At 40.0% G+C, this 27,375-nt stretch overlaps 1 protein-coding gene across 4 annotated transcripts; it reads left to right on the top strand.

Annotated features, from left to right (window-relative positions):
- Positions 1-1,231: 1,231 nt before the first annotated feature.
- chd2 (chromodomain helicase DNA binding protein 2) lies at positions 1,232-27,303 on the top strand. 4 transcript variants are annotated; one of them, XM_061076508.1, is made up of 42 exons: positions 1,232-1,382; positions 2,766-2,832; positions 2,977-3,045; positions 4,656-4,711; positions 6,095-8,038; positions 11,591-11,825; positions 12,502-12,588; positions 12,772-12,833; positions 13,321-13,440; positions 13,780-13,959; positions 14,520-14,659; positions 14,757-14,982; positions 15,075-15,175; positions 15,294-15,335; positions 15,434-15,615; positions 15,730-15,854; positions 15,938-16,154; positions 16,244-16,333; positions 16,423-16,613; positions 16,709-16,897; positions 16,986-17,148; positions 17,311-17,463; positions 18,790-18,861; positions 19,167-19,316; positions 19,409-19,557; positions 19,643-19,739; positions 19,831-19,923; positions 20,022-20,195; positions 20,353-20,522; positions 20,631-20,672; positions 20,786-20,925; positions 21,006-21,144; positions 21,250-21,400; positions 22,019-22,141; positions 22,267-22,389; positions 22,793-22,933; positions 23,571-23,687; positions 23,819-23,997; positions 24,097-24,196; positions 24,288-24,459; positions 24,632-24,884; positions 25,343-27,303. In XM_061076508.1, exons 5-42 carry the CDS (start codon positions 7,977-7,979, stop codon positions 25,629-25,631), a joined length of 5,439 nt encoding a protein of 1,812 aa, XP_060932491.1. In that variant the 5' UTR covers positions 1,232-1,382; positions 2,766-2,832; positions 2,977-3,045; positions 4,656-4,711; positions 6,095-7,976; the 3' UTR covers positions 25,632-27,303. The 4 variants fall into 4 exon arrangements, with proteins under 4 accessions (XP_060932491.1, XP_060932489.1, XP_060932492.1 ...); XM_061076506.1 differs by having other exon boundaries at positions 13,318-13,440; XM_061076509.1 differs by lacking the exon at positions 13,321-13,440.
- Positions 27,304-27,375: the final 72 nt, after the last annotated feature.

The raw sequence follows: 27,375 nt of genomic DNA, 5'->3' as shown, positions 1-27,375 counted from the left end.
AGTCTAACATTAGTTGTGCTCCACACAAAGTGTTCCTGAGAGGGAAGGCAGGAAGCAAACATGTAGCTGTACACATACAGTATCACTTAGGGCTGCACAATGAACAATATCAATAATACAGGTAATAATATTTTTAGCAACAGAAATAAAACTAAAGTCCAATACATAAATTGATATAATGTTTAAGCATTGTGCAAGAACAGTCAGGAGCTATAATGGATCAAATGTAAGTGATCTACCTCAAGTTTTTTGTGTTTGCTATCATTGCCCATAATAAAATATTTACCATCACAATCTTCTCTCAGGAGCGAAACATGAGAAACTTTGACTTAAAATAAATGACTATTGGAAATGTATTGTGATAATTATCGATGTTGACTGATATCGTGATATAATTTTTGCAATATGACCCAACTATAAACTTTTTTTTACAGAATTATACTTAATCTCCATAAAATAGAATAAACATTTCTTCAAATTTAAAGGTTACATGTGTTACATGTTTATAATAATGCTAAACTTCACTAAAGGCCAATTTTAGCTAAACTTGTTGGGACCTGACATGGGCTTCGAATAACTTGATAATAGTTAGAATAAACAACGCTAAAATGTTTTGTTAACACTACTTATTAGGTTGAATATTTTAAACGTGCTGCCGTGAGTTTGTGTGATTGTGATGTACAGATGGATGCTAACATTACAAAAAGACAGTTTGTGTGATTGTGATGTACAGATGGATGCTAACATAAGAAAAAGACAGTTTGTGTTATCCTGCTGTACAGATTGATGCTAACATTAGAATAAGAGTTTCTAGATTCAAGAGTTTATTATCAAATGCACAACAATAACATTAAGAAGTCGCTGACAAGGAAATGCTTGAGTCACCGGCTCTCTTCTGGCAAAGCTCAATTTGTGTTATTGTGATGTAAAGATTGATGCTAACATTAGAAACAGACAGTTTGTATGATAGTTATATAAATATGGCTGCTAACATAAAACAATACAGTTTGTGTGATAGTTATATAAACGTGCTTGCTAACATTAGAAACAGACAGTTTGTGTTATTGTGATGTACAGATTGATGCTAACATTAGAATAAGACAAGTCGCATGACAGTCATGTAAAGATGGCTGCTTACATTAGCTGGTGTAAGAGGAAGTGTGTGTTACGTTGGGAGGAAAGTGGGCAGAGCCGCGGGAGGATATCAGCTCAGAGGCGGGAGGAGGACTCACACAGCAGAAGAGCGAGGCGAGGCGAGCGGACAGAGGAAAAGCAGCGCCACGATGCTTCCTCAGAAAGACCCAGAGAAACGACCAAAAACGCCCCAAAATGCGACCCCGGTCCCGGCAGACGACGGGGGATAGACCCGGCCTCGATCATGGGTAAGAACTCTGAGGAATCAGACTTTAATAGCTGCAAAATACGAGTGTGGGGTGGAAGGCAATATGGTGGAAGGAACGACAGAGAGACGCAGTGTTGTAGAAAATGGCCATGGTGTGTAGTCAGCGAAAAGCTGGAAACCCTCTCCAGCCTGTTAAAAGCCTGTGCTTGTGTTTAATTTGACGGGATTGTCATGTTTGACAGCAGTTCTTCGAGTTAACCTACTTCATATTTGGATTAGCACATTTGGTCTCGAGTTCTTTGGAGTTATTTCTACCTACGCATTTAAAATGTGCTTTGTCCTTGAAAGGGCAAATGTCCTTGTGTGGCTTTACTCGACAAAACAACAAAAACAAGCAAATGTTGCGTCTTCTAAACGTCGTGTAGAGACAGATTGACGTCCTTACATCCTGTCTGGGCATATTTTGGTTTATTTTCAGTAAATTCGTTTTTTGTGCTGTTTCAGCGAAATGTCGAATTAAAAATATATAAAAATAACCACAATTTTTCACCACATCTTACCACGGGGTGACCAGATGTAGTTTATGACAAGATTCAGGTTAGTGATGGATGCTTAAAACTTATTATTTAAAAAAACACCTTAATGAAATATCACAAGTTGTCAAAATTCACCAAATATTACCATTATTAATTATTATTTCATAGCAAACACTACACTTAAACTAATCTTGGTCAGTTTGTCAATTAAATGTTATATATGTTATAGAAGCTTGTCTAACTCGAAAAACACATTAGGGTGTTGGCTTTTAACCCTTTAAGGTACTGAACAGGGAATACATTTAAATATGAACATTTATGTTGTCTTTCCATGTTAATTCACATCTGGAAGACATATTAAGAAAGATTTAATGTAAGAGACCTTCATTGCAAGTATTTATTTGATAAAACTCTAAATACTAATTCTAAATTAAATAAAGACATCTTAATACCTCAGCCTTGCTGACAAGGTTGTGAATTTATCTAGATTTGAAGACAAATACTACACACAATGAAATAGAAGATGTACAATCTTTTCTGATAGATATTTGTATCCTAAACCACATTGTTCTATCTCCAGGATTAGTACCACCCTGCACGTAACAAATTGTCCTCTTTAAGCTATGCTCAATAGGATGTTACCATTGAAAACAAGCGATGTTGCATTTTGAATCTCCAAAACATTCAAACATAAAACATTTTACCGACTAAAGCGCGTTGACTTAATTCAGATTTTCGCAATATGTTAACGAGTTCCGAATATACTCGAAGAATAATCTCAAAACGACTAAAATCGTATACTTAGCAGTTTGCTGTATTTAAGAGAAAGTTGCGATTTTGTTATATGACTACAAAATAATTACATACTGATATTTTGTACTTTGCAGGAATTACCTTTGATTCTTCGCAAGTTACTTCCAAGAAGACGGAAGATCATCTTACCCACGCTAAATGGTATGTTTTTATTAACCATTCCAGGGTTTCAGACTTTTTTGGAGTCTCATGTGCTTCTTTGTCTGTACTGCCACATACACACAGCCAGTAGGGTGTGCTGTTGTCACATTTCCAAACTGAACCTTTATTTTTTCTTTGTTAAAGGGCTGACGTATAGTCATCGTGGAGTCATGAATTTAAGGATTCGGGTGACTCGCACTGCAATGGTGATTTGTAAGTATCATTCTTGAGATATAGTTATTTAAAAGTTGCTTTGCATGTAATTATTGCAATGAATTCTAATGCCTCGGGTCAAATGTACTGTTTTTACTGACCACAAAAACGTAACTTAACAAGTAGCTAAGTCAACTTCGTTTACTCATGTTGATGTTGTTAGCCGTAATAAGCCGAAGTAATGCAAAACAAAATGTGGTATGTAGTTTCCATTAGTTTTCGCAGTTTGTTATGACTATAGGCCTTTGTGTGATTTCTGAAGGTAAGGTAGTCTGCCCCCTAGAGTATGAGGTGGCAATTATATACTAAAATTTGAAAAATAACTTGAATAGCCGACTAGAGGCTTTGTGCTCAATTTCAAACAAATATCACGTTGACTGAAATAGATTAGTATAACTCGTATGCCATTTAAAATTATCTTGACAAGTTAGCATACTGCTTAAAAATGATAGTATGTGCCCATATGTTTATGTTGACGTCTTTGATATGTATTTTTCATCAGCATTACTGATAATCATCAAAAACAGATTTCTTTTAATAATTTTTTGTAACAATCATTTCAAAACTCAGTTTTAAACCAACATTCAAATTTTTAATAAGTGCAATTCTAACTAGCTAGCTTACCTATGGAGCAGTAAAACTGTGTATAAAGATAATGGTCACCTGACAATCACACAACTTCAGTCATAGCAATAATACTACAATGACGTCTCAAAACAAACAAATTTGGTGGGTTTGTAAACCCACCAAATTACAGCTTCATTAATTTCTATCTTTAGCAAATGCAGATGATGTGGATAGTTTTCAATATATAAACCGCAAGTCACATTGTATGCTGTTTTGCGTGTTTTTTCTAATTTGTCGGTAGTTTCACAAACTTACTCAACTACACATTTGAAAACACAGCATTTTTACTTTAATGTTGCATATTAGTTTTTTCTTCCTTCTTTATAAAAGTAACTATACACAAATTATTCGCTAATTAAGCCACACAGTAGCATTCCTAAAATGAAATTCCAATCGTGTCCAATAGAGGGCATCTAGGAGAGTCATTTCAAATAAATGTGTGTAACCCAAGATTAACGTTGGGTACTGGCTTCTTCGTGCTACTGCGCTAGCTCTTGGTTCATGACTGAAAATAATTTTAGATGGCGCAAGAACAAAAAATATTTTTGTTTGTATGGGGGTTCCGGTTGCCATCTTCAAATGAACTTCAACCCCTTTACTGCGTTTCTCTACAGTGGAAGGTAGAAGTCTGTTAAATAGCATTGAACAGCATAGCGGTATTAATTCATTGATTTGACTATGTACATTTGGTAGATTTGTACAATAATGTAAAAAAGACAATTGACAACTCTTGCTGCACAAATCTGCCCACAGCAGTTATATGAATCATAGAGCTTTGTCTTTTTTAGTTACTTGTTCTTCACCGTAAAAGGATTGGTATCAGGAAAAGTCATCACCTTCAGCTGGATTCTGCATTTAAAATCAGAAAATTTAAATGCTTTAAACCAGTTAGAACTAGCAAAAATGTATGGTCCACTTGCTTGCTTTTTTTTCGTGTTGGTCTGTTGTATGTAATACATGTTGTATTCCTTATCTTTCTACAGTTGGGGCTTGTACCTGTGTAAAGACTCCGATCTTTGGAGAAAACGAAGACAGCACTGTAAGTTTTTTTTATCTTTGATCAGTATTTCTTCACCTCCTTTCTGATCTCATGAAAAATGTATTTCCCAAGAGATTATATGTTCTATGTATCCCATTTGGATTTCTATAGAGCTGTGGGGTTCCTCCATCCTATTTTAAGATGCTGCTACATTGGTGCTATTCACTTTTAATTGAAAAAAACAAGAAACCATGTAGATATAGGCAAAGCACATAGATTTAAGGTAAGTTTGTAAAAGTAGCATTAAGGTTGTGAATGCACAACAATTTTCGTAATGTTGCCACGTTCATTATTACCTCAAATATAACAATTATATGGGTTTATGAGGACCTTTGCTTTGATGCCACCTACTTTCAAGAAGAAGCCACATTTCTCCAAGACTTTATATATTTTTCATTCATAGTATTTGTGACTGTAAAATATCTTATCAAACATGAGCAATACTATGCAACAATTATATTTCAATACTTTGAGAGCTATGGGGGACATTTTTGGATGCAAGTAAATAACGATTGTTTTTAATGGTTGCTTTTAATAGTAGATGCTTTAAGGTTGTCCATCTGTGGGTCGTGTCTTTGTTTTGTTGACTGGTAATCACTGTCAATACAGGCAATGCAAATTTTTTGTATAAAGCATTGTTTGCTCACATGCTAGTGTTTTGTTCCCTCGATCTCAAATTTTGCGGGTCACAGCTTTACAGCTGTTGCGTATATTACCTTTCATGCATAGCACATGACGTGAATTTGGCTAACTCTAGACTCGTCACACCCCTAGTGGTCAGCTAGGAAATATTTTGCGATGTGTTGGAATGTTGTTCAACTCAAGCTTCAAACAATTCAGCAAAGTAACAATTCAGAGTCCTTCAAAAATTTTGGAATAACATCATGAATATAGCCTGTTGAGCTTCTTAGTTAATATTTTTTGTCCAAGGAATTCCTAATTTTGGGATATTCTGTGGAATTGAGTTATTTACGTTCCTGTTATGCATAACAGGTTGTTTGTCTTGGAATTTAGTAAATCAAACTTTGGCTATAAGACAACATTTAAACAGTTTTGATAAAGAAGTGAATAATTTATGAAGATGGATTACAATCTGAAGTCTGCATTTGATACATTATGACTAATGAATGATTCATGAATAGCAACTTTTTTTAAATTTACTTTTTTGATGAACTCTACCCTTATAAATGTTCATATCTCCGATTATCAGGTGCGCTTACACAATGCTAGCTAACGCATCTAAAGCTAGCCAAGTATGCTACTTAACTTTGTTAATATTAGTCTAGTTACGCATGCCTTCCTAAACTGCTGGAAAGTCAATCATTACTCATTTCAGTTTCACTGTGGCCTTACAACTTTTCCTTCTTTTTTTATCCTATCAAGACCCCATTCAACTGGATTTTGCTCAAGTGGAGACAGCGTTGTTTAACGTGAAGATGGCAAACGATTTGGCAGTTAGCCACATTGACAAGATTAAACCAATTTTTTGTGACGACTTCGAAGTTTGGATTTTTATTTTTTACAACAACATGGACACTGGAACACCGTCGCTGGCCGTCAGTGGACTTGTTGAAAAATGATACTGTTTTTGGGAAACAAAAAAAGCAGCCTTTGTACATTTGATATTCAAATGTTGTTTTTAAATAAAGTGTATATCCTCATATTTTTTTCCCCTGGCTTTGTTTCATTAGCTATTTATCCGGAGAGAGTATTTGGCGTAATGTTGGAGCGTGTTTTCTTTACCTCTGCAGTTGATGTAATATTTGACGCAATTAATACAACAAAGGTTTATGACTGTGTCACTAATCATCCATGTTTGCCCGTGTAATTAGGTGCTAGCATAAGTGCTTACGCTTTCCATTGGTTTGGGGAATTTCCCGAAGTGATCTTAATTTTCTGGAATTGCTCTAAAAAGGGAATTATCACCTCGGTTGTAGAGATTTTAAATGAGATCAGTTTTTTAAAATGCACCTTTGTGCGTTTTAATCAGTCCCAATGGGAAAATCCTAATTTAATCATTCAAAATCTGATGCCGAATGCACCCATACCCGGGATATATAAAAGCTTTTGGGCTTGACAGAAATGGTTTCCAAAGGGTTTTTAAAATGGCTTCTGGTTGTCCTTCTTCCTGTCCAAGCAGGAAGTGATGCAATTGCTTCACAAAATATAGTCCCTTAACTCTCCTGTGTTTTAACACTCTTATGAAGTGTGGGAATTAGGCTTTCAATGTCAGACGTATGACCTGGTGCTTTAGTGTGTGAACGTTTATAAAATCATACTCTAAACCGAATAAAAAAGGGGTGGGACCTATCATCACCTGAGTGTAGGCTAAATGGAAATAACGTCCATCAAAGGCGAAGCTTTCAGAGCTGGGAAGGAGCTCTAGATGGCGGCTGAGCCTCGGGAAGGTTGCTACGGGCTCGCGTCGGGTCCTCTGTCTGTCGTGTTCTTCGGTCGATCTTTGCTTGATTTTGACGCTTACTCGTCGGATACGGTCGCTCGGTCGTTGTTTTAGCGTGATTTCGGTGCGTTTGCTGTGTTTTTCGGGCTGTTTTGTCGAGGAGACCGCAGCCTCCGTGCTGGGCTGGTGCTCGTCGTTGTTTTCCACACAGGGCTCTGGCGGCCATGGCGAGCCTCCATTTTTAGTGCTGCTTCGCCTCCGTGCCTCTGACAGCAGATCAGACTGTACAGGCCTGGGAGGTCTTTGAAACAAACCACCTTTTATTATCATTTATCCTTGAAGCTATTATTGTTATTTTTCCAATTTAGTCACTCAGCGGAGTTTATTTATTTTAAAACCTTTTGACAGCGAAACTCATGTTTCATTTACAGGCTGCCACCTTTCTTCAATCCGGCTTGTTTACATTCTGTCGTTGATCATTTTTGATCATTTTCTCATTTTCAAATCGCATTTTTTCTTCCTCCTCCGTTCGGTGACGCAGTTGGAATTAAATGATCGATGGACTCTCACGAAAGACGAGCCTCGGGTATTTAACTCATTCTAACAGCACCTGTCTGTATTATTATTTATTCTTTTCACTCGAAATCTGAATTAGCGATGCTATCAGCGGTAATGGGACCTTTTCATGTTAATGCCTCCTTCCTCTCGACTCGTGTCGCACCGCCGGGGTTGTAACAGCCGGCCGAGCACGGTCCTGCCGGAGCTGTGCAGTACACAGCTCCTGCTTCCTGCAACTTCCCCTGACAGTAAAGCCCCAGGAGCACAGAGATCACCCCTGCTGTCAGACACTTTCAGGATAATACCATGATGAAGAGTAAGAGTGAGAAACACGAGGATGAAGGATCCACTCGGAGCAATGCGTCAAGGTACGATCCTTAAACTTTTTTTTTAACCCCCCCCCCTCATGTCTTTGGATTGTTTACCCTTGTGAAGCATGCTCGATCACCTGTGTGTACATTACTGATATATGGGTTTTGATCGCTGTGCACCGGTGTCATGAATGACCTTGCTATTGTTTAATAGCCACACCCTGATTTTTTTTTCCTTTCCGACAATTTCTCAACTCGAGTCTGAGGTGTCAGGCCCCTGTTACTACATCAGATGTCTGTGTTGGACCCCCAGAAAATCCCATTTGTTCTGTATTATGCTGCAAAGGATTTGTCCTCAATGTTTGCAATCCTGTCGCTACAGTGTAACATGACCTTGTCTTACTAGTTGCTACTGCATTGCACCATTTTATCAACATTGTTCTTTCGTTTTTCTCAATTATCTGAAACAATTATTTGCTTTACCCATGTTTTCTTCCTCAGTTATAGGGCTATATCAGATATTTTGATATAACACACTTAACCCCTCAGATCAGTTTGCATGTGGCTGCAAACTGATCTGATCTTATTTTTATACTGATTTACACTTTTTATATTTCAAACTGTACAAACTTTTTATAAGAAATGCAAGTTTTCTTATCCCTGGTTATTTCTGCTTATTGAAACATTTTAATTGAGATGCTTGTGAATGAATTGGTTTGGTTTAATAAGGTTAATAAATACCATTCAAAAACTTTTGTGTATTATGAAGTTATGTCAGTGCTCACACACTTGTGTAATATAACTTCTATTTTCAGGAGAAGGTTACTTTTACTTTTGGTTTAAGGGCCTCTTTCTCAATGGACCGTTTCAATTTACATATTTCCTAGAAACAAAGTTGTTGTTATTACTTTTAAAACATTTGATCTACAATTGACACCTGTCTAATAATGTGATTTGTCATTTTTAGGTATCAGATGTTTAAAAAAACACTTTCAATTAGTCTTGTGTTATCAGCTTTATCATCATGCTTGTTAATTGAATTAATTGTTTTTGATCATGTCTGAAGAAGTGAATTTTACAATCAAACTTTTTATTTTATTTTATCCTGGATATAATATTTGTGTCAGTTTCAGTGGATTCCAAAGCCCCTGTGGATAATGTGGTGACATATTTTACAATATTGTCTGTTTTCCTTTATTATAAAATGTGAACATTTTTGTTTTTAGTCATCCTCCCATTCTTCATACATCAAAGTTAGTTTCCACTAGCTTTGCTCTATAGTCAGTGGAAACTGACTTTGATGTATAAATAATTACATTTTCATCAATAAAGATGATTTAAAGCTATCAGATCATGTATTGTGTCAGGACAATGCAGAAACGAGTGAGTAGCCACTTAAAGAAAATGTTTCTGTTTATTTAACCAATACTGCACCCCTCTTTAAATTTCTAGAATTGCTGTCAAGTTTTCACAACAAATAATGCAGCTCAGTCTCAATAGGCTGTTTTGCAATAAAGACGCAGACATTTTGGATAGAACATGCACATAATCACCCTCATTCTGCATTTTACTGACTGTTCACTGCAGCAGGTTACATCAAACTTGTAGTTTTTGTGTGTGTCAGAAACTATGGCAGCCATTTTAGTATTTTTAACTTTGGGTTCCACATGTCCTCTGCCACTCATGACAGCCTAACTTTATTTCAACCGGTTGGCTGAACAGTGTGGACGTGCAGGTCAGGACAAGCAACAGAAAATCTGGTGACTCAATGGAACATCATGTCCTAACACAGGACTTCACAGTGGCCCTCCTGAGTCACAAAATGGCCCTTGCTTTGTGTGCCCAGCTTGCTCACTTATCTGTATTAAAACTCAAGCTCAGAACTACATGGAGGAGGAACAGGAAGAGTTCAGACCATGGGAAGCCTGCACACTGCGCCCCTATTGGCTGCATTTCCTACTAGCAACATGTCAACCAATAGTAATTCGAGATCGTGTCTCGGTCCCGCCCATGTTTGACCTCTTTTAAAGCGGAATGAACCATGCACTTTAGAGTTTGGTCATTGAAGCTGTAACATTTAGCACCTGTGACATTGTTACTATAAGTCAAACTTCCCCTTTTTTATTCATGTAATTGTATAAATGTCAGCATGAAGGTATTATTGTTTTTACATTAGTGAGGAAAATAATAATCCTTTCAAATTTTAAAAGGAAGATACTTATTAATAAAAACAATCTAAATAATGAATACAACTTAATCAATTATTTTTTTAAAGACACAGGGCTGTATGTGTCTGTAATAGAATCCAAGTTGAAAAGTGAGATCTGGATGTTTATTCCTAGTGAGTGTAGCGCCCCCATGTGTCAGACATGACGACTCAGACAGGAGAGGGTCCGTGTTCCCAAGATATTTTATTAACCCATTTATTTACCGTTTTAAATTGCTTGTTAAGGTTTATAGTGTTTGTTTTATACAAAATTGATAAATCATATCTAGATTTCATCCTATCAGGAGACAGACAGAGATCTTGTTTTTAAAGTTGACCTGAAAAAGTGTGATACTCTTCATGGACATGTTTACGTAGCATCATTTTCAAATCAATGAGTTGTACAAGTGGTTAACAACCCGTGGATCTGGTCCTAGGGATAAATATCACGAAAGGGTCGTTTTTAATTTATTTAATAAATATAATCACAGTTACTTTTCTGATATTCTCTTTTGTTTTATGTTCTGTTTTGAAGTATTGAATATGTTCACCTTTTCAGGCCTTTAACAACCTTTCAGATGAAAATCTGAGGATAGACGATCATCTTTGTGAAGCTCTGCACAGCTCATGTTCAACTATGATCAAAAACTGCGATGAGGGGTCACAATAGGCATTGTTTTCATTTCATTGACTTAAAGGTTATTCAATGTGGCAGCTCCTGCCCCCTGGACACTAAGAAAACTTTAAAACTTCTGTCCTCTGCTTTTTATTCTTATTCTAGTTTTCCCAGTTCTGTGCATTATCCTTGGGCCTTGAGAGGCACAATATAAATATTGAGTTATCATTTTAATTTAACTTAATGATTTTTTTCCACTTCAAAAAAACAGTTATCAAATCTTCGTAAGAATATGGATTCGGCTTCTAATGAATAAAGTCAAATAATATAAAAATATTTCTGTAGAGTTTAATTATCAATCCTTGTTCATCTCTGATCATTTTTAGAGATAGGTAGTTATGATTAATGTTATTTTTTTTCGCAAGTTGTTTGTCAGCAGAGATGTTCAGTGGGTGTAGCCACTCAGAGAACTCATGCCTTTTGCTGTCTCAGTTTAGCTTGTTATTTTGGTATTGTAAGCAGGTCTGTAAACTCTGAGTTTAAGTAGATTTGTGTGGCTTAGAAAGAATGAGGTCATTATTAGACTTGGCTGAGGGAGGAGGAATGATTTAATTAGGTTTCTCATACTTCAAACTCCCTAGTTGCTGCCTTCTCCAGTGAAAGTGTTCTCTTTGAATTTTAAGACAACTTTTGTCGCTGAAACTATTCGCTCACATTCTCACCATGTTGTAGACGTGTTCACTGTATTATATGAATCAAAAGAATGAACGTTTTCTTGCCCCTTTAGCAATTCAGCTTCAGAGGAGTCCAACCACTCTGCGTCAGAGTCCGGAAGTCGCTCAGAGAGCGAGCACGGCAATGAGAGGAGGAGATCCCACCACTCAGAGTCCAACAGCTCCTCGGAGTCTGAGAGTCGCTCGGAGTCAGGGAGCGAATCAGCTGAGTCCAAATCCCAGCAAAACGCAGCGGAAGTCAAAGACAAGCCAGTCAGGAAGAAGGAGCGTCTGGCTGATGTGAAGAAGGTAAAGGTCACTGAACTTTAGAGACGCACCCGGGTCCTCTGTGGTGACTAAACTGTTCCCAAAGCGGATTATGGTTCTTGTCCTCTAATAGCGGTTAACTTTGTTTGTGTAATCAGGCTCTTGATAGGATTATGACCGGTTGACGTGTGGGACGGTTGCAGTTTCATCCTCAATTATGCAAGTTTTACAGCTGCCATATCTTTTAATCTGTGTTGGACTGTAGCTGTGTCCCACTTCCAAAACACATCAAAACTCTATGAATGGACGAGCATGTAGTGTTCACTTTAGGAATGTGTTGGGAGAGTTTTCTAAAAATAGTGAGGCTGCATAATAAAAGTCTGTTGACTTTAAATTGGTCGGTTGCTGCAAACAATTTTTGAGTGTTTTCACAGAAACATCCAGGAAACCAAACAAATGAGCATTAAATCTTAAAAATTAAATGTGAAAGTTGCAGCTTTGTTTTGAAGTACATTGCATGAATGTTATAAGGTTTCATACAGTCTGAACGTTTGTAACTGCACCAACTGTAAAACCCTATACTTTTAGCATATAAAAGAGAAATAATTTAAGTAATAGCCAATATTTGTAGCCCAATATCATATGTACAAATTAGGGTAGTATTGAGATATGTGCAAAATAAGTCTGAGTCTCTGATAACTGCTTCTCTTTGATCCAGATGTGGGAGGAACATCCTGATGTGTACGGGGTCAGGAGGTCAAACCGCAGTAGACAGGAGCCGGCTCGTTTAAACGTCGGAGCTGGGGTAAGCCGACGAGAGCGAACGCTTGAAGATGATTGATGAAACAAAGACAAACGATTTGCAGTTATCTCTGAGCACCAGTTAGTTTAACACAGCCACTTGTGCCATCTAGTGGACGTCTTGTGGAAGTACTAGTACATTTCCCAGCGCTTGATGAAACATACCTGCTGTTTGCTGTATTAACAGGAGAGCAGTGACTCTGAGGGCGAGAGTCCCAAGAGAAAGACGTCACGGGCCAAGAAGAAAGAGTGAGTATGAAGCGTGGAAGCATGGTCCTGTTATTTGTATTATCACTATATTGATATCATTATTATTATTTAATTTATTTCAAATTGAATTGGTATTCTTTCAAATCTTTTTAAATTCTTCCGTGTTGTGACCCTTTTAAGGAACTTTTTTGATGAGATTTTTGTTATTTGACACTCGATCCATTCAGTAGCTATTGACAGTTCACTTCTGTGTCATTTTGTTGTTTTCCATGTTGTGACTCATCATTTAAAGCTTATTATTTTTAAATGGGTATCTGTTTGGCTCTGACTGGGCTCAGTTAGCTTCATCCTCCCATGTGATATAAAAGCAACAGCATCAAATTTGATTGGTCCGATCGGCGGCTTATCCCTGATTAAATCGGGTTGTGCTGAGCCCCCTACGGCCAGGATTTGATGAAATAATAATTGGTTGTAAAAAGTGATGGGCCCTGGGGGTGAACTTGTGGTATTTCTTTGTTGTAAGAAGTATCTGGAAAGAGGATGACTCAAATGATGAAGAGGAGGAGGAGGAGGAGGAGGCTTCCGACAGTTCAGACAGTGAGCAGGAAGAGAAAAAAGTTAGATCCAGACGACTTCCTGCTAGAAGGTAAGAGTATAGCTAAGCCTGGCCATCAGACAGCTACCCACTGATCATCTCCAAATCATTTCATATTGTGTGAGCAGTTGTTTAAATTGTTTTGGAATGACTCTACTGAGACACCTGAATCTTTCAGCCTGATGTTGTAAACATTTGAATTATAATATCTAAAATATGAAATTTTATCTGATCATATAATGTGTTGGAAATATTTTTCAAATTGTAAAATATGTGACTGCAGTTTTACAATTGGCCAGTGGAGAGCTAGAGAGCAGAATACATTTTGGTAGTGATCTTGGGAACTGGTTCTTCATCTTTAGGTGAATTGAATGTTTGTGTGTTTTACAGACCTCAGACCAAATCATCATCCGTCAAAAAGCAGATCTCTCAGAAGGGGAAAAAGTCCAGAAAAGCAGAGTCATCAGGTGAAGACGATGACGACGATGATGAAGAGGACGATGATGATGACGATGAGGACGACACTCCAAAGAGGCAAACCCGAGGAAGGGGCGCAACGAAAGTCAAAAGGTGGATTTCTAAACTCAAAATAATATTTCTCCCCACAGATAGTTAGGCCTCCATCCTGGCGGCAGAGAGCGGCCGGATGCAGTTTGTTTTCTCATCCTGTGAACAAGATGTGTTGAAAACGACTTGAGGGAATTTCTTTGACATTCACTTGGACTCACTGATTAGAATTTGGTGATCGAAGGTCAAGGTCACAGTGGCCTTACATGTGTTTGGCCTTTTGCACTGGACATCTCAAGTCTGTCTTTAGTACGTTTCTTCAGTATTTGACCAGTCTTCACTTGGACTCTAAGATTAACTGGTTTAGATTTCATCACACTCACTGTGACCTCATATGAGTGTTGAATAAGTAAATGTAGACTAATACTGCACTATTTGGCGGAGGCAGACAACCTAAGGGTGGTAATTCTAGTTTTTTATTAGACAGGGACAACTAGTTTAGTTTTTCAGGACTCCAGACAAATAATCACCTTCTTAACCAGTAGCGCAAAGTCAAAAAGTTATTAATACATCTTCATCCCCTTTACATCAACAGTTCCCCCTGTGTTTCTGTTTGTTTACAGTTACAAAGAGGACCAACATGACATTGAAACAGACTCTGATGACCTGATAGAAATGACAGGGGAAGCAGGCGAGGAGCTGCAGGACGATGACAGTGAAACAATTGAGAAGGTTATGGACACCAGGATCAGCAAAAAAGGAGGTGACACATTTTCACTTGCCTCTCTTTATTTTGATATCTTGTTTTGTCTTATAAAAATCATTCTGGCACGGTCTAAATATTCTTCTTGCTCCTATAGCCTCCGGAGCTTCCACGACCTTGTACTCGGTCACGGAAAATGGGGACCCGAGTGAGGGCTTTGACCCAGAGAAGGATGAGGGGGAGACTCAGCATCTGATCAAGTGGAAGGGCTGGTCCTACATCCACAACACATGGGAGAGCATGGACTCACTGATCCAGCAAAAAGTCAAGGGACTAAAGAAACTGGACAACTACATAAAGAAAAGCGAGGAGCTCAATTCATGGTGAAAATCTTTGTCTGGCTTAAACCTTTACATTTTTTCACATTTTACATCTTTTCTGGAAGTTTCACGGTTTATCCTGACTTTGTGGGCAGGTTGAGGAGGGCTTCACCCGAGGACGTTGAATTTCATAACTGCCAACAGGAGCTCACTTGTGACTTGAAGAAGCAATTTCAGATTGTGGAGCGTGTCATCGGTAAGAAGATGAACAGAAATGTATTTTCTGTTGTCTCTTAGTGCTGCAGACACGCGTACAGTATTTCTTAAATGTACATCTGCAAGAAGTGAACTAAATTTATTTTTACTTTTAATAGCAACGAAAACAGGGAAGACACCTGGAACCATAGACTTTCCCTGTAAGTTTACTTTATTATTTTCCATTTTTTTGAAATAGACCTAAATATGACTATTTGTCATAATCAAGTGTCTAATAAACCGTCTGCTCTTTAAACAGCTCATAGCCACAAGATGCCATCCTCCAATGAGCCGGAGTATCTCTGCAAGTGGATGGGGTTACCTTATTCAGATTGCAGCTGGGAAGACGGAGCATTGATCAGAAGTTTGAAGTTTGGCAGCTGCATCGACAGCTTCCTCAACCGCGAATCGACCAAAACCGTCCCGTCCAAAGAATGCAAGGTAGGACGCAAAACCTCTCTTCACTTTCAAATCGGAATAACTAAAAGCTGAACCTGACATGGTGAGACCGTCCTGCTCAAAAGTTAAGAATAGACTTTCTAACTTTTATTCCAGGTGTTAAAACAAAGGCCGAGGTTTGCTCCCCTGAAGAAACAACCTTCCTACATAGGAAGTGAGACCCTCGAGCTGAGGGATTATCAGCTGGATGGCTTGAACTGGCTCGCTCACTCCTGGTGCAGGTACTGTGAAAGTAAATGGTTAACATGTTTGGGGAAAAAAATTAGAAGGAAAACAATAATTGAATCGTCTTCTTCCACCTCAGGTGCAATAGTGTTATCCTTGCCGATGAGATGGGACTGGGAAAGACCATCCAGACCATCTCCTTCCTGTCCTACATGTTCCACCACTACCAGCTCTACGGACCCTTCTTACTGGTGGTGCCTCTGTCCACACTCAGCTCCTGGCAGAGGGAGTTTGAGACCTGGGCCCCAGATATGAACGTGGTGGTCTACCTCGGTGACGTCATGAGCAGGAAAACGGTCTGTTGGATTAGTCCGTTTTTATTTTATTTTATCGCCCTGTTATCTCCAGAGTCCGTTACAGCAACTTGTTTTTTCTGTTCATGCAGATCCGTGACTATGAGTGGGTGAACCATCAAACGAAAAGAATCCGGTTCAATGCACTATTAACCACTTATGAGATTGTACTTAAAGACAAGGTGAGCGTAATGACAATTGTTTCTTTATGATTGTTATTTACAGGAACAACATAATAAATAACTTGCACTGCCTCAACATTTGTCTCCAGGGTGTGCTTGGGAACATCAACTGGGCTTTCATGGGTGTGGATGAAGCTCACAGGCTGAAGAACGACGACTCCCTGCTGTACAAATCCTTAATGGAGTTCCGGTCCAACCACAGGCTCCTCATTACCGGCACTCCGCTGCAGAACTCCCTCAAAGAGCTCTGGTCCCTGCTGCACTTCCTCATGCCTGACAAGTATGCCCCAGTTTAGAGTCTGAACAAGATACTGAACAAAAGCATCGGTTTGATTTCCTGCCAGAGATGAGTGACACCTCTGTTGTGCACTGCAGGTTCCACTCCTGGGAGAATTTTGAGGACGAACATGGGAAAGGAAGAGACAACGGTTATCAGAGCCTTCACAAAGTCCTCGAGCCCTTCCTTCTCCGACGTGTCAAGAAAGATGTGGAGAAATCTCTGCCTGCCAAGGTGGAGCAGATCCTTCGTGTCGACATGTCGGCACAGCAGAAACAATTTTACAAGTAGGATTTCATTCCCGTTTTTAATTGCATCTCTCGTATCTAATCTGAATTTCTTCTCTCCATTAACTACATTTTAATATATTCCCAGGTGGATTTTAACAAGGAATTACAGAGCTCTTACCAAAGGCAACCGAGGCAGCTCCTCCGGCTTCCTGAACATCGTCATGGAGCTGAAAAAGTGCTGCAACCATAGTTACCTCATCAGACAGCCCGAGGACGGAGACACTGAGACACAACAGGAACACCTGCAGGTAAGTCTCCTTCCTGCTGCTCGGGTACTTATCCTGTAGCTCCGAGCTGTACCTCAGGATAACTCTGCTCTGTACAGGAAACAAGCTGTGACTAAACTTTGAAGGAAATACAGTCATCCCGGCAGATTCACTGTCTTAACACTGTAACTTTGTGTGTCACAGAGTTTAGTGAAAGGCAGTGGGAAGCTGGTGCTGCTGGACAAGCTCCTGACCAGACTCAGACAACGAGGCAACCGGGTCTTGATCTTCTCGCAGATGGTCAGGATGTTGGACATTCTGGCTGAATACCTCGCCAAGAACCGATACCCATTCCAGGTAGGATTTGTACAGGTGGTGGGTAGAAGATTAGATTTCACTTAGCAATTAATTTATAACTAATGCTGTGATGTGTGTCAACACCCGAAAGACAAAGGTGGTATTAATATCCGTCCTGAGAGATCTAATCACAAGTGGACAGCGGTTAAGTACATTGGTTCACACCTTTGTTAAAGGCTTTAAAATCAGACCTGAAAGTATCTACTGTGAAAACTTGTGATCAGATCTCACTTCCCCACTCTATGTCTAATTCAACATGTACCTTATTTGTGTTTGCGAATTCCAAGCAATGTTGTTGTAACCAGTCAGTTTACAGTTGTGTCCGTTGTATATGTGTTTGTGTCTCTGTTGGCGCGAGCTAGCGGTAGAGAGAGGAGTCAGGAGGGGCTGATTGAATAATGATGTGTGCAGCTCTGATATGAAGACAAATTGACCAGTTTTAAGAAAAGTATAAATCGTTATGCGCTGATCAGTGTTGATATCTTGGTGGTGGACACGGGAAGCCTTCATTGTAAAACGGAATCAGGTCAGATGATATCAGATGAGTAGGCGGTCCTGCGTATGTGGGCCGTCGTTCCTTTGAGGTCACACAGCTAAAAGAATATGGACACATGCGTCCCAGGCCACCTCCGAATGTCGTCTGACTGATTGGATCTCATTTAGGTGTATTCAGAGCTTTACGTAGCGCTAACCACTTGTGATGGGATCACTCAGGATGGATGATAGCACCAGGTCTGAGCAGAGTTCAGTACCACCTGATGTGAGCTTGCGTTTGCTCCAGGGTGAAGCAGAGCAGGGATGTACCTTCATGAGACTTCCACCATTTCATGCTTATTAACTTATCTCACATCAAAAGTTCAAAGGCTTTCAGGAAGCATGTGATGGAGCAAATAACAGTGCAATGTATTTGGACTCTGACACAACAGCCTTCCCATATACATAAAGAACGTTTCTATCACGTTATTAATTATAATCACGCTTCCATCGGCTTCCACTAACATTCTCTAATCAGCTGCACCTTCACTGGTGTTTACAGAGAAGGGGCTTTTGGGGTGGTCGTGTTGGGTGGGTTGGACTCTGGTAAGGATCGGATATCGGTGTCACATACTTGGCCAAGCTGAGAGTTCATGTTGTTATTTATATCCACTATTTATTTTCTACTGCAGACCAGCTGGACTCCTGCAAGTCCTAGTCCCTGCAGTGTCGTGGTCTGAGCTTATAGACGGCGTACGATGACGATTAAAGCAGGGTGATGTCAAGGTTACAGGATGAAGCTCCTCAGGAAATCTTAGAGACTTAAATCTCTTTGTTCTTTCTTCTCTGCAGCGACTGGACGGTTCCATAAAGGGAGAAATTCGAAAGCAAGCACTTGACCACTTTAATGCAGAAGGATCAGAGGTGAGTAATCTGATGACTTAATGTTACCAATAATGCACAACTATAAATTTATGTCCGTTGCAATGATTGTTCTGCAGTAAACGAAATATTTTCATAACATATTCTAGAATTTCCTACAGTTATTTGGTTCTTGCACTCATACAAAAAGCATCTAAAGTAAACATATAATACTAATTATACAGGCTGCGATAATACTCTTTTAAACAAACTTTTGAATGAAATCAATAGCCGATGCGCTGTATATTTACTGATGTATTAAATGTCAAATAACTTGATCTGTGGTAAAAGTTTCCTCCATTTTGCAGGACTTCTGCTTCCTGTTGTCCACCAGAGCTGGAGGTTTAGGGATTAATTTGGCCTCCGCAGACACTGTCGTCATCTTCGACTCTGACTGGAACCCTCAAAACGACCTGCAGGCACAAGCCCGGGCTCACAGGATCGGCCAGAAGAAACAAGTAAATACTAAACTCAAATCCATCACAGCCATCACAGATTTGCTGCGTAATTGTTAAGATTCGCATTATCAATCTCTGTGCTCTCTGTATAGGTGAACATTTACCGGCTGGTCACCAAAGGAACAGTGGAGGAGGACATCATTGAGAGGGCGAAAAAGAAGATGGTGTTGGACCATCTCGTCATTCAGAGAATGGACACCACTGGTCGGACTGTACTGGACAGCAACTCAGGAAACACTAAGTAAGATGTCAGAAATGACTGAACGATATTTTACTCGCTGATGTCGTTAAATGTTGAGATACTCAAACTCTTTTCTAATCCACAGTTCAAACCCATTCAACAAAGAAGAACTGACCGCTATTCTCAAGTTTGGTGCAGAGGAACTTTTTAAAGAGGCCGAGGGAGAGGAGTCTGAACCACAGGTATTACAATCAGCAAATTATCTAGTATAAAAAATACCTTTTATATATATTTTGAAAATTAAATCATCTTAATATCTTAATGTTTCTGTAGGAGATGGATATTGAAGAGATCCTGAGGTTGGCCGAAACGAGAGAAAGTGACCAGGGCTCAAGTGCTACAGACGAACTTCTCTCTCAGTTCAAGGTATGAACAGGTTTGCTGTGTTAAATTATATATCGGTATCTACAGACCTGATTTCACAGCCTGATCTAAAACCCAGCGTCTCCTCTCTGTTGTTGCAGGTGGCTAATTTCTCCAGCGTGGAGGAGACCACTCCCGAGAATGATGACAAAACGATAAGCGAGTGGGACAACATCATCCCCGCGGAGCAGCGACGCATCATCGAGGAGGAGGAGAAGCAGCGGGAGATGGCCGACATCTTCATGCTCCCCAGAAGCAGGAGCTCGAACAAGAGGGTGAGAGGAGAATTCACAGTTTAGCTGGAAAAGTCCAAATGTTGTTTGCCTTTTTTCAAGCACTGTTAAATTTACACAATTAAAAGTGATTTACCACTAATCTCTCAGCTTTTGAATCAGATCACGGGGATTTGACTTTGTTTCTCGACTCCTCCAGGCTCGAGCCAATGACAGCGACAGTGATGTGGGCTCCAAGCTGAAGAACCGCTCCTCGGGCTCTGAGAGCGAGACGGACGACAGTGACGATGACAAGAAGCCAAAGAAGAGAGGAAGACCTCGAGCCCGCAAGAACAATGTGGAGGGTTTTACTGATGCCGAGATCCGCAGGTTAATATCTATAACAATTTTTTTAGTGTTCTATTGAAGCTTGATGCATTTGTCAGTGTCTTTTCAGGATCACAATTAATTATGTATTAACAAGAATATCATTCACAGGTTCATCAAGGCATACAAGAAATTTGGGTCTCCCCTTGAAAGGTAAGCATATTGTGAAATGATATTGGTAATATGGATCTCAGGATTATTTAATAGATATACGACCAATATAGTTGTCAGAAGAATGTCAGAGTCAAGTCTTTTCCTGTTCTCAGGTTGGAGGCGATCGCCCGAGACTCTGAGCTGGTGGACAAATCCATCGCAGACCTGAAGAGACTCGGTGAACTGATCCATAGCAGCTGTGTGACTGCAGTGCAGGAGCACGAGGAGCACCTCAAAGAGAACCCTGTTGAAGGTGTGTTGACTTAACCACTGGGTTTATATTTCAGATCATATTATTCTCCACGCCATAACTGATGCATGTCATTATTCCAGCCAAAGGTCCTGGGAAACGGCGAGGGATTAATATCAAGATCTCAGGAGTGCAGGTCAACGCTAAGACCATCATCCAGCACGAGGAGGAGTTTGAGCCGCTGCACAAAGTGGTGCCCTCCAACCCTGCGGAGAGAAATAAGTAAGATGATATGCAGATGTGAAGGAGAGCGTCGGCTTTGTGTAGATATCATGTTCAGAGGAAACGTGTGCTGTAGATTAGATCTCACGACAATGTCTCCCACAGGTTCCAGCTGACATGCCGGGTGAAGGTGGCTCACTTTGATGTGGACTGGGATCTGCAGGACGACACTCAGCTCCTGCTTGGCACCTATGAGCACGGCTTCGGCAACTGGGATCTGATAAAGACAGATCCTGACCTGAAACTGGCTGATAAAGTAAATATCACGAATCTGCCTTAAACCCGGGCATAGTTTCAATTGGAGATTAAATCAAATGTATTTATTTTAATTATTTGAAAAAGACCTAGCTTGTTGAGGTATCATAAAAGTTGACACCTGGGCTGACCAAAACTTTGAATGCAGGTAGATTTTTTTATTTTATTTGAGTTTATTAGCATTTTATTAATCAGTTTCCGATTAATAAAATAAAATAAAGAAGATCAATACAAGCTTTTCACAGACATATCCATTTAGGGTCAGGGTTCTGATTTAAAAACTTGTACAGAGCAAACAATGTAGAAGAGATGTGCCTCAATGTTTATATATTATATAATAGAATCATGTTTATTTTCTTCAAGAGTTTTATTTATTCTTTATAATTCTAGAATAAGCCTCAATGACATTTCTTTGTCATGACGGATTGATGTCAACATCTTAGAAATCATTGCAGATTAAAAAATATATATATGCATACATATATTTAGTTTTTTACTCAATATCAGCCTCCGCAAAATCCATAACCGTCTGGCTCTCATTATCAACAGCCTTCGTCTTTGATGCAACAGTGCATCAAAGACGAAGGAATGAGTCTAACATTCACTTCCCTCTGCACAGATTCTCCCTGACGACCCGAGCAAGAAGCCTCAGGGCAAACAGTTGCAGGCGAGAGCTGAGTATCTGCTCAAGCTGCTGAAAAAAGAACAAGACAATGCCGACGTGTCTAAAACAGGGGAGGAGGTACGTGGCTGTTAATGACAGGGTCACTCATCCGTGCTGTTTCCACCACATGGTGTTTATCTTTGATCTACACACGCAGTCCCCCACCTCCCTCGTCGCTCACGCTCCCTCTTCTTCCTCTGAAGGTCAAAGTGAAGAAGAGGAAGCCCCGGGTGAAAAAGGAGAACAAGATTCTCAAGGATGAGCAGGGCAACGACATCTCCTCCCCCCGCCTGTCTGACAACCCGTCAGAGGAGGGTGAAGTCAAGGTCAGACATGTGACGACCACTGCAGTGTCACTTCCTAATTACTGTGTTATACTTCTGTGTCCAGGTCCTGTGGTGACTACAGGGGCTGTGTGGAAACTGCTTTTTTATTTCCCATGCTTACTTTAGGTTTGGGAAATAAAAAAGGCTATTTCTTCAGGTATATTAAATCCACTACATTGCTTTTAAATGGCATCCCCTTTTCCATGTAGTGTAGCCGTGATGCTACAAAAGTGAATCAGTGAATGAATTGGACACAAATCTATCAATCAAACCCTGCCACATAGGAAAGTAACCACTGCAACACCTTAACGGAGAAGCATAATTCAGCTTTATTTCTTTATTAGCAGAGTAATACATTTATTAGATTATTAAATATGCATTATCTTCTCTCATGTTTGAGCAGGATGATGGAACGGAGAAGTCGCCGAACAAGAAGAGACAGAAGAAAAAGGATAACAAAGAGAACAAAGAAAAACAGGGAACTTCTAAGAAGGAGAAGGACGGGGACAAAGAAAAGAAGGGCACCAAGCCCAAGAAAGAAAAGGTATTTGAGAGAAAGTTTTCACGACCTTAACCTCAAAGAGTTTCAGATTCACACTGATGTGAGGTTATTCATGTATATTTTAATAGATCGGTATGCTACACATTATAATAGCATTAAAATTCTACATGCGGCTAAAAGCTCGAAAGTCAAGGTCTTTTGCCTTTTGTCACCATGTGAATCATGTATTAGATATGTGAAGTAGAATAGCACTCAGAGAGCTCGTACCGCCACCAAGGACCGACAAGCCCCTCATCAAACCACATTTAAATCCGCTAGTGCAGATTTTGATTTGGAGCCGCACCAAAGTGCACACACTCGTACAGATCACTCCCCTAAATGTGTCTGATTGTTTCATCAAGATCCATGAATTATTCAAAAGTCAAGAAAAATATAAAAAAAATGGTAATGGCAACTTAAGTGAAAATTTATATTCCTGCATCCGCCCTTTTATCCAGATCCGACCCAAAATTGAGTAGGTTCTCTCTTGGCCCACGTTTCATCTGTCAACCATGTTTTGTGGAAATCTGTGAAGTATTATTTGCGTAACCATGCTGACAGAGAAACAAATCAACGACAGGGACGAAATAAATATGTGACTAATAGACAGACCTACATTGATGGTATATTTGTCTTTCAGGCTAAAGGAGCCAAAGGGAAGAAGACCCAAGGTCCAGTTCACATCACAGCTGGTTCTGACCCTGTTCCCATCGAAGGAAAGGAGGATGATGAACTCGACCAGGAAACTTTCAGTATTGTGAGTTTATCTATTCTCTTCTTCTCAAATTCAAATCTTAAAAAAAGTGGGGATCAATCAGTAATGTGAAAAGAAAAAACTAAATAAGCATTGCATTTCAATAATCCAGTCAATATGTGTGTTTCTTCTAGTGTAAGGAGCGCATGAGGCCGGTGAAAAAGGCCTTGAAGCAGCTGGATAAACCAGACGAGGGTCTCTCTGACCAGGAGCAGCTCCAGCACACACGCACATGCCTGCTGAAGATTGGAGACCGCATCACAGAGTGCCTTAAAGTATACAACGACCCAGAACATGTCAAAATATGGCGCCGGTAAGATGATCGGATACGATCATTTGTGAAACGAGTCACCATGCCAAATCTGTTCAAACTCAGCTAATGATCTTTTTTTGTTTTTATTTTTTGGGGCAGAAATCTCTGGATTTTTGTGTCTAAGTTTACAGAGTTTGGTGCAAGGAAGCTTCACAAGCTTTACAAAATGGCCCAGAAGAAGCGATCACACGAGGAAGAGGCAAGTTATATAGCTGCTGATAAAGATTCCTGAATTGAAAATTGATCTGTTGTATGTAATTGATGCTGAAATTATCCTGTGACTTTTCCAGAAGGAGCAGAAAAAGAAGGACGATTCTTCAGGCAGGCCGAAATCGTTCAGACCAGAACCTTCCGGGTCTAGTCGAGAGTCCATGGGAACCAAATCTGCATCTCAGCCGGGTTCCCACGGGCACCAAAGAGAACCGTACAATGCAGGCAATAAGCGGCACTTTGGAAATGATGGTATGTGCAATTATGTTTGTGTTGCTTAAGATGCAGGTGTCATTTACTGAACATTTAAAGTCTAGATCATGAAAAATATTATACATAGAATTGTATTAGCAGCTCTCTTAAACTTTTTCAATGATAAAAAAAAAAAAAACATTTGACATTTAATATGAACTCTTTCTCATAGATCGAGGAGACTGGCAGCGGGACCGGGACCGCAAATACAATTACCCCAGTAACAGCAACCAGTCGTGGCAGGGGGAGCGACATCATCAATACGACCAGCACCGCTACAAAGATCACTACGATGACCGGCGTCCACATGGAGACATGTATCGCAGCTCCGGCGGTTACCGCAGCAACAGCTCCCCTCGAAAACGTCCGTATGAGCAGTACAGCAACGACCGGGACCACCGTGGTCACAGGCCCTATTACGACAGGTGAGGGTCATTTACACCTGGTGATGTGGTTGTTAAGTATTTATACCTCTATTTAGAGTATTTAGAGGCTTTATGTTTTCGTTTCGTGCATTTGTCCTCCCGCCCCATACCTGTGAACACGATATCGCAAGAAAACCTTAAGGGAGTTTCTTCAAATTTGGTACAATCATTCATTTGGAATTGAGGATGAACTGATTCGATTTTGGTGGCCAAAGGTCATGGTGGTCTCACAAAACATGTTTTTGGCATCTTGAACAATAAATCTTAAGTCCGCCACTAGGGAAATTTTGACCAGTTGTCACTTGGACTCGAAGATGAACGGATTATATTTCAGTGTTAATAAGTCGTAGTGACCTTGTGAGTCTAAGAAAAAAACTGCACTGGTTGGCGAAGGCATACAACCACAGGGCGGTAATTCTGGTTTTATAAAAAATTTAATTCTGTGATTAATATTTCAGAAATCCGGACCCCAAAAGAAGACGCCCTGAAGAATTCCGTCCCAACTACCACCAGGGACGAGAGGTTCCCCCTCAGGACGTCAGGAGGATGCCGGAGCACAGGCCAGCTGGTCCTCCGGGGCAGGACCACTACAGCCGACCCTTCCACCCGGACAAACCTCCTCCGCCCGCGGACCCTCGCTCCCCCCAGGCTCAGAAGTCTCCCCAGGATTCCCGCTCGCCACTGGAGCGACCTGTGGAGCTGAACGCAGCGGCAGACCCCAACTGGAACAACAGGAACAAGACATAAAGTCTGCTGCTGCTGGCTGAGAAACTGATGTGGGTGTTCTTGTTGTCCAGGGTCAAAGACACAGTACTGCTGCTGATGGACAAGTCTGGACCTGCCAATCATAAGCTCACTGTTGGAAAGGGAATCAACACAAACCCTCTTTACCAGCAAAACCAAACTATTCAGCTTTCCACCTTCACACTTCTCATGACTGTGGCTGTGAAGGATTTGTGCCCTGGAGGAAGAAGTTTGTTTCCTCCTGTCGTTTTAACGATGGGAAAAAACTAAAACAAGCATCTTTATTCAAACAAAATGACTTGATCAGTCAGTCCTGGTCACACCGAGTGGAACATGTAAGGATGCTTAGTCCCATGGACTATTATCTAAGGAGAATTTAGGATAAACAAACTGACTGATCTTAATCCTAAAAGTGCCTGAAGGTTTTGGCCTTTTTGAATGGTTGATGTATGGGATTACTCCCAAAAGAACCACGCGGACATTATTATTACTATCATTATTTTGTGTTTCGCTTTAAGTCTTGCAAATGATCTCATAAGAAGATTTCTGTACAAAAAACGAATGTGTAAAATGTATAAATCATCTGCACCTTTTGAAATGTTTGTCCCGAACATTTGTAGCTGAACCGAATCATGGCGTTCTCACCATGTGGGTTAAAATGTGTATCGCGAAGGGTCGGCCCGAGTTCTTTTTGAAATTTGAATGATCTGTGGAGCCAGTATGTTTCCTCGAAACACTCAGCGGGTGGTCTGGAAAAATGATAAGGTTTTAAGCTCATTTCTGTCTTATGTGTACAAATGATCATTATTTCTGTGTGTGCCGATATCAATCACTGCAGTCTCCCTTGCTTCGTTCACTTTAATGACTTTCCTCTGATCAAATGGAAGATCTGTCGGCAGTATTTATTCCAACAGCACGTGGAAAGGTTCATAACACTATGAATCAGGCAAAGTAAATTGTCCTCTCAGTATTATGATGGTTAAGATTAGTGTTTCAGCATAGTTTCATTATATCAACCGATCCTTCCACCCGTGTAAGTACTCTATTGTGTCTGAAAATGCAACATGATGAAAACGTTTCTTTTCCTGTTCTAAGGTATAATAATATCTTTGATTAACAGACAATTGTGCTGTTGCTGGAAGGTTGTTTAAGGGTTATCAGGAAGTCGCTGATGACATTTCACTTTGTTTTCTCGTGCCAAACCTGCACCTGCTCTGGCCCTCATATTATTTTTGTTGCTTTTTCCATTTGTGCCTTATTTATGTGTTATGGTTCATGGACAGCACTGGGCTCTAGGACAGGCAGGATGTAGTATTACAACACTCCGCTTTTAATGAAATTGTTCTGAAAGGTTTGAATCAGGATTCAGTGGTGAAGGGACCACGTCTTCTGGTCGGTCTGTAATTTCTTAAGAAATTGGTGATATGAAGGGAAAATCTAAAAAATATTAATAAAAATAACCATGTGTTTCATTTGGGGCCCTCAGCCGACCTGTTACAGTGATCAGCCAGCACATCTTCTCTTCATGTTAAAGTAAGCTACGGTTCCTGTATCATATCATAACTCCTGTTCTTTGAGAAAGTCTAAATAATTTATATTTGTGACAAAAACCACTCTTCATGGGAAATGTTCTGAGGCATATGTTTGAACATATGTAATAAACCTTCTTACACAATCAAGGTCTCCTTTCGTTTCCTAAATTACCTCTGCTGAGGAGGTTATATTTTCACTTCTGTTTGTCAGCAGG

The sequence above is a fragment of the Limanda limanda genome, chromosome 8 (assembly GCF_963576545.1).
Source record: "Limanda limanda chromosome 8, fLimLim1.1, whole genome shotgun sequence".
Lineage (NCBI taxonomy): Eukaryota > Metazoa > Chordata > Actinopteri > Pleuronectiformes > Pleuronectidae > Limanda > Limanda limanda.
This window is presented reverse-complemented; position numbering and strand designations above follow the sequence as displayed.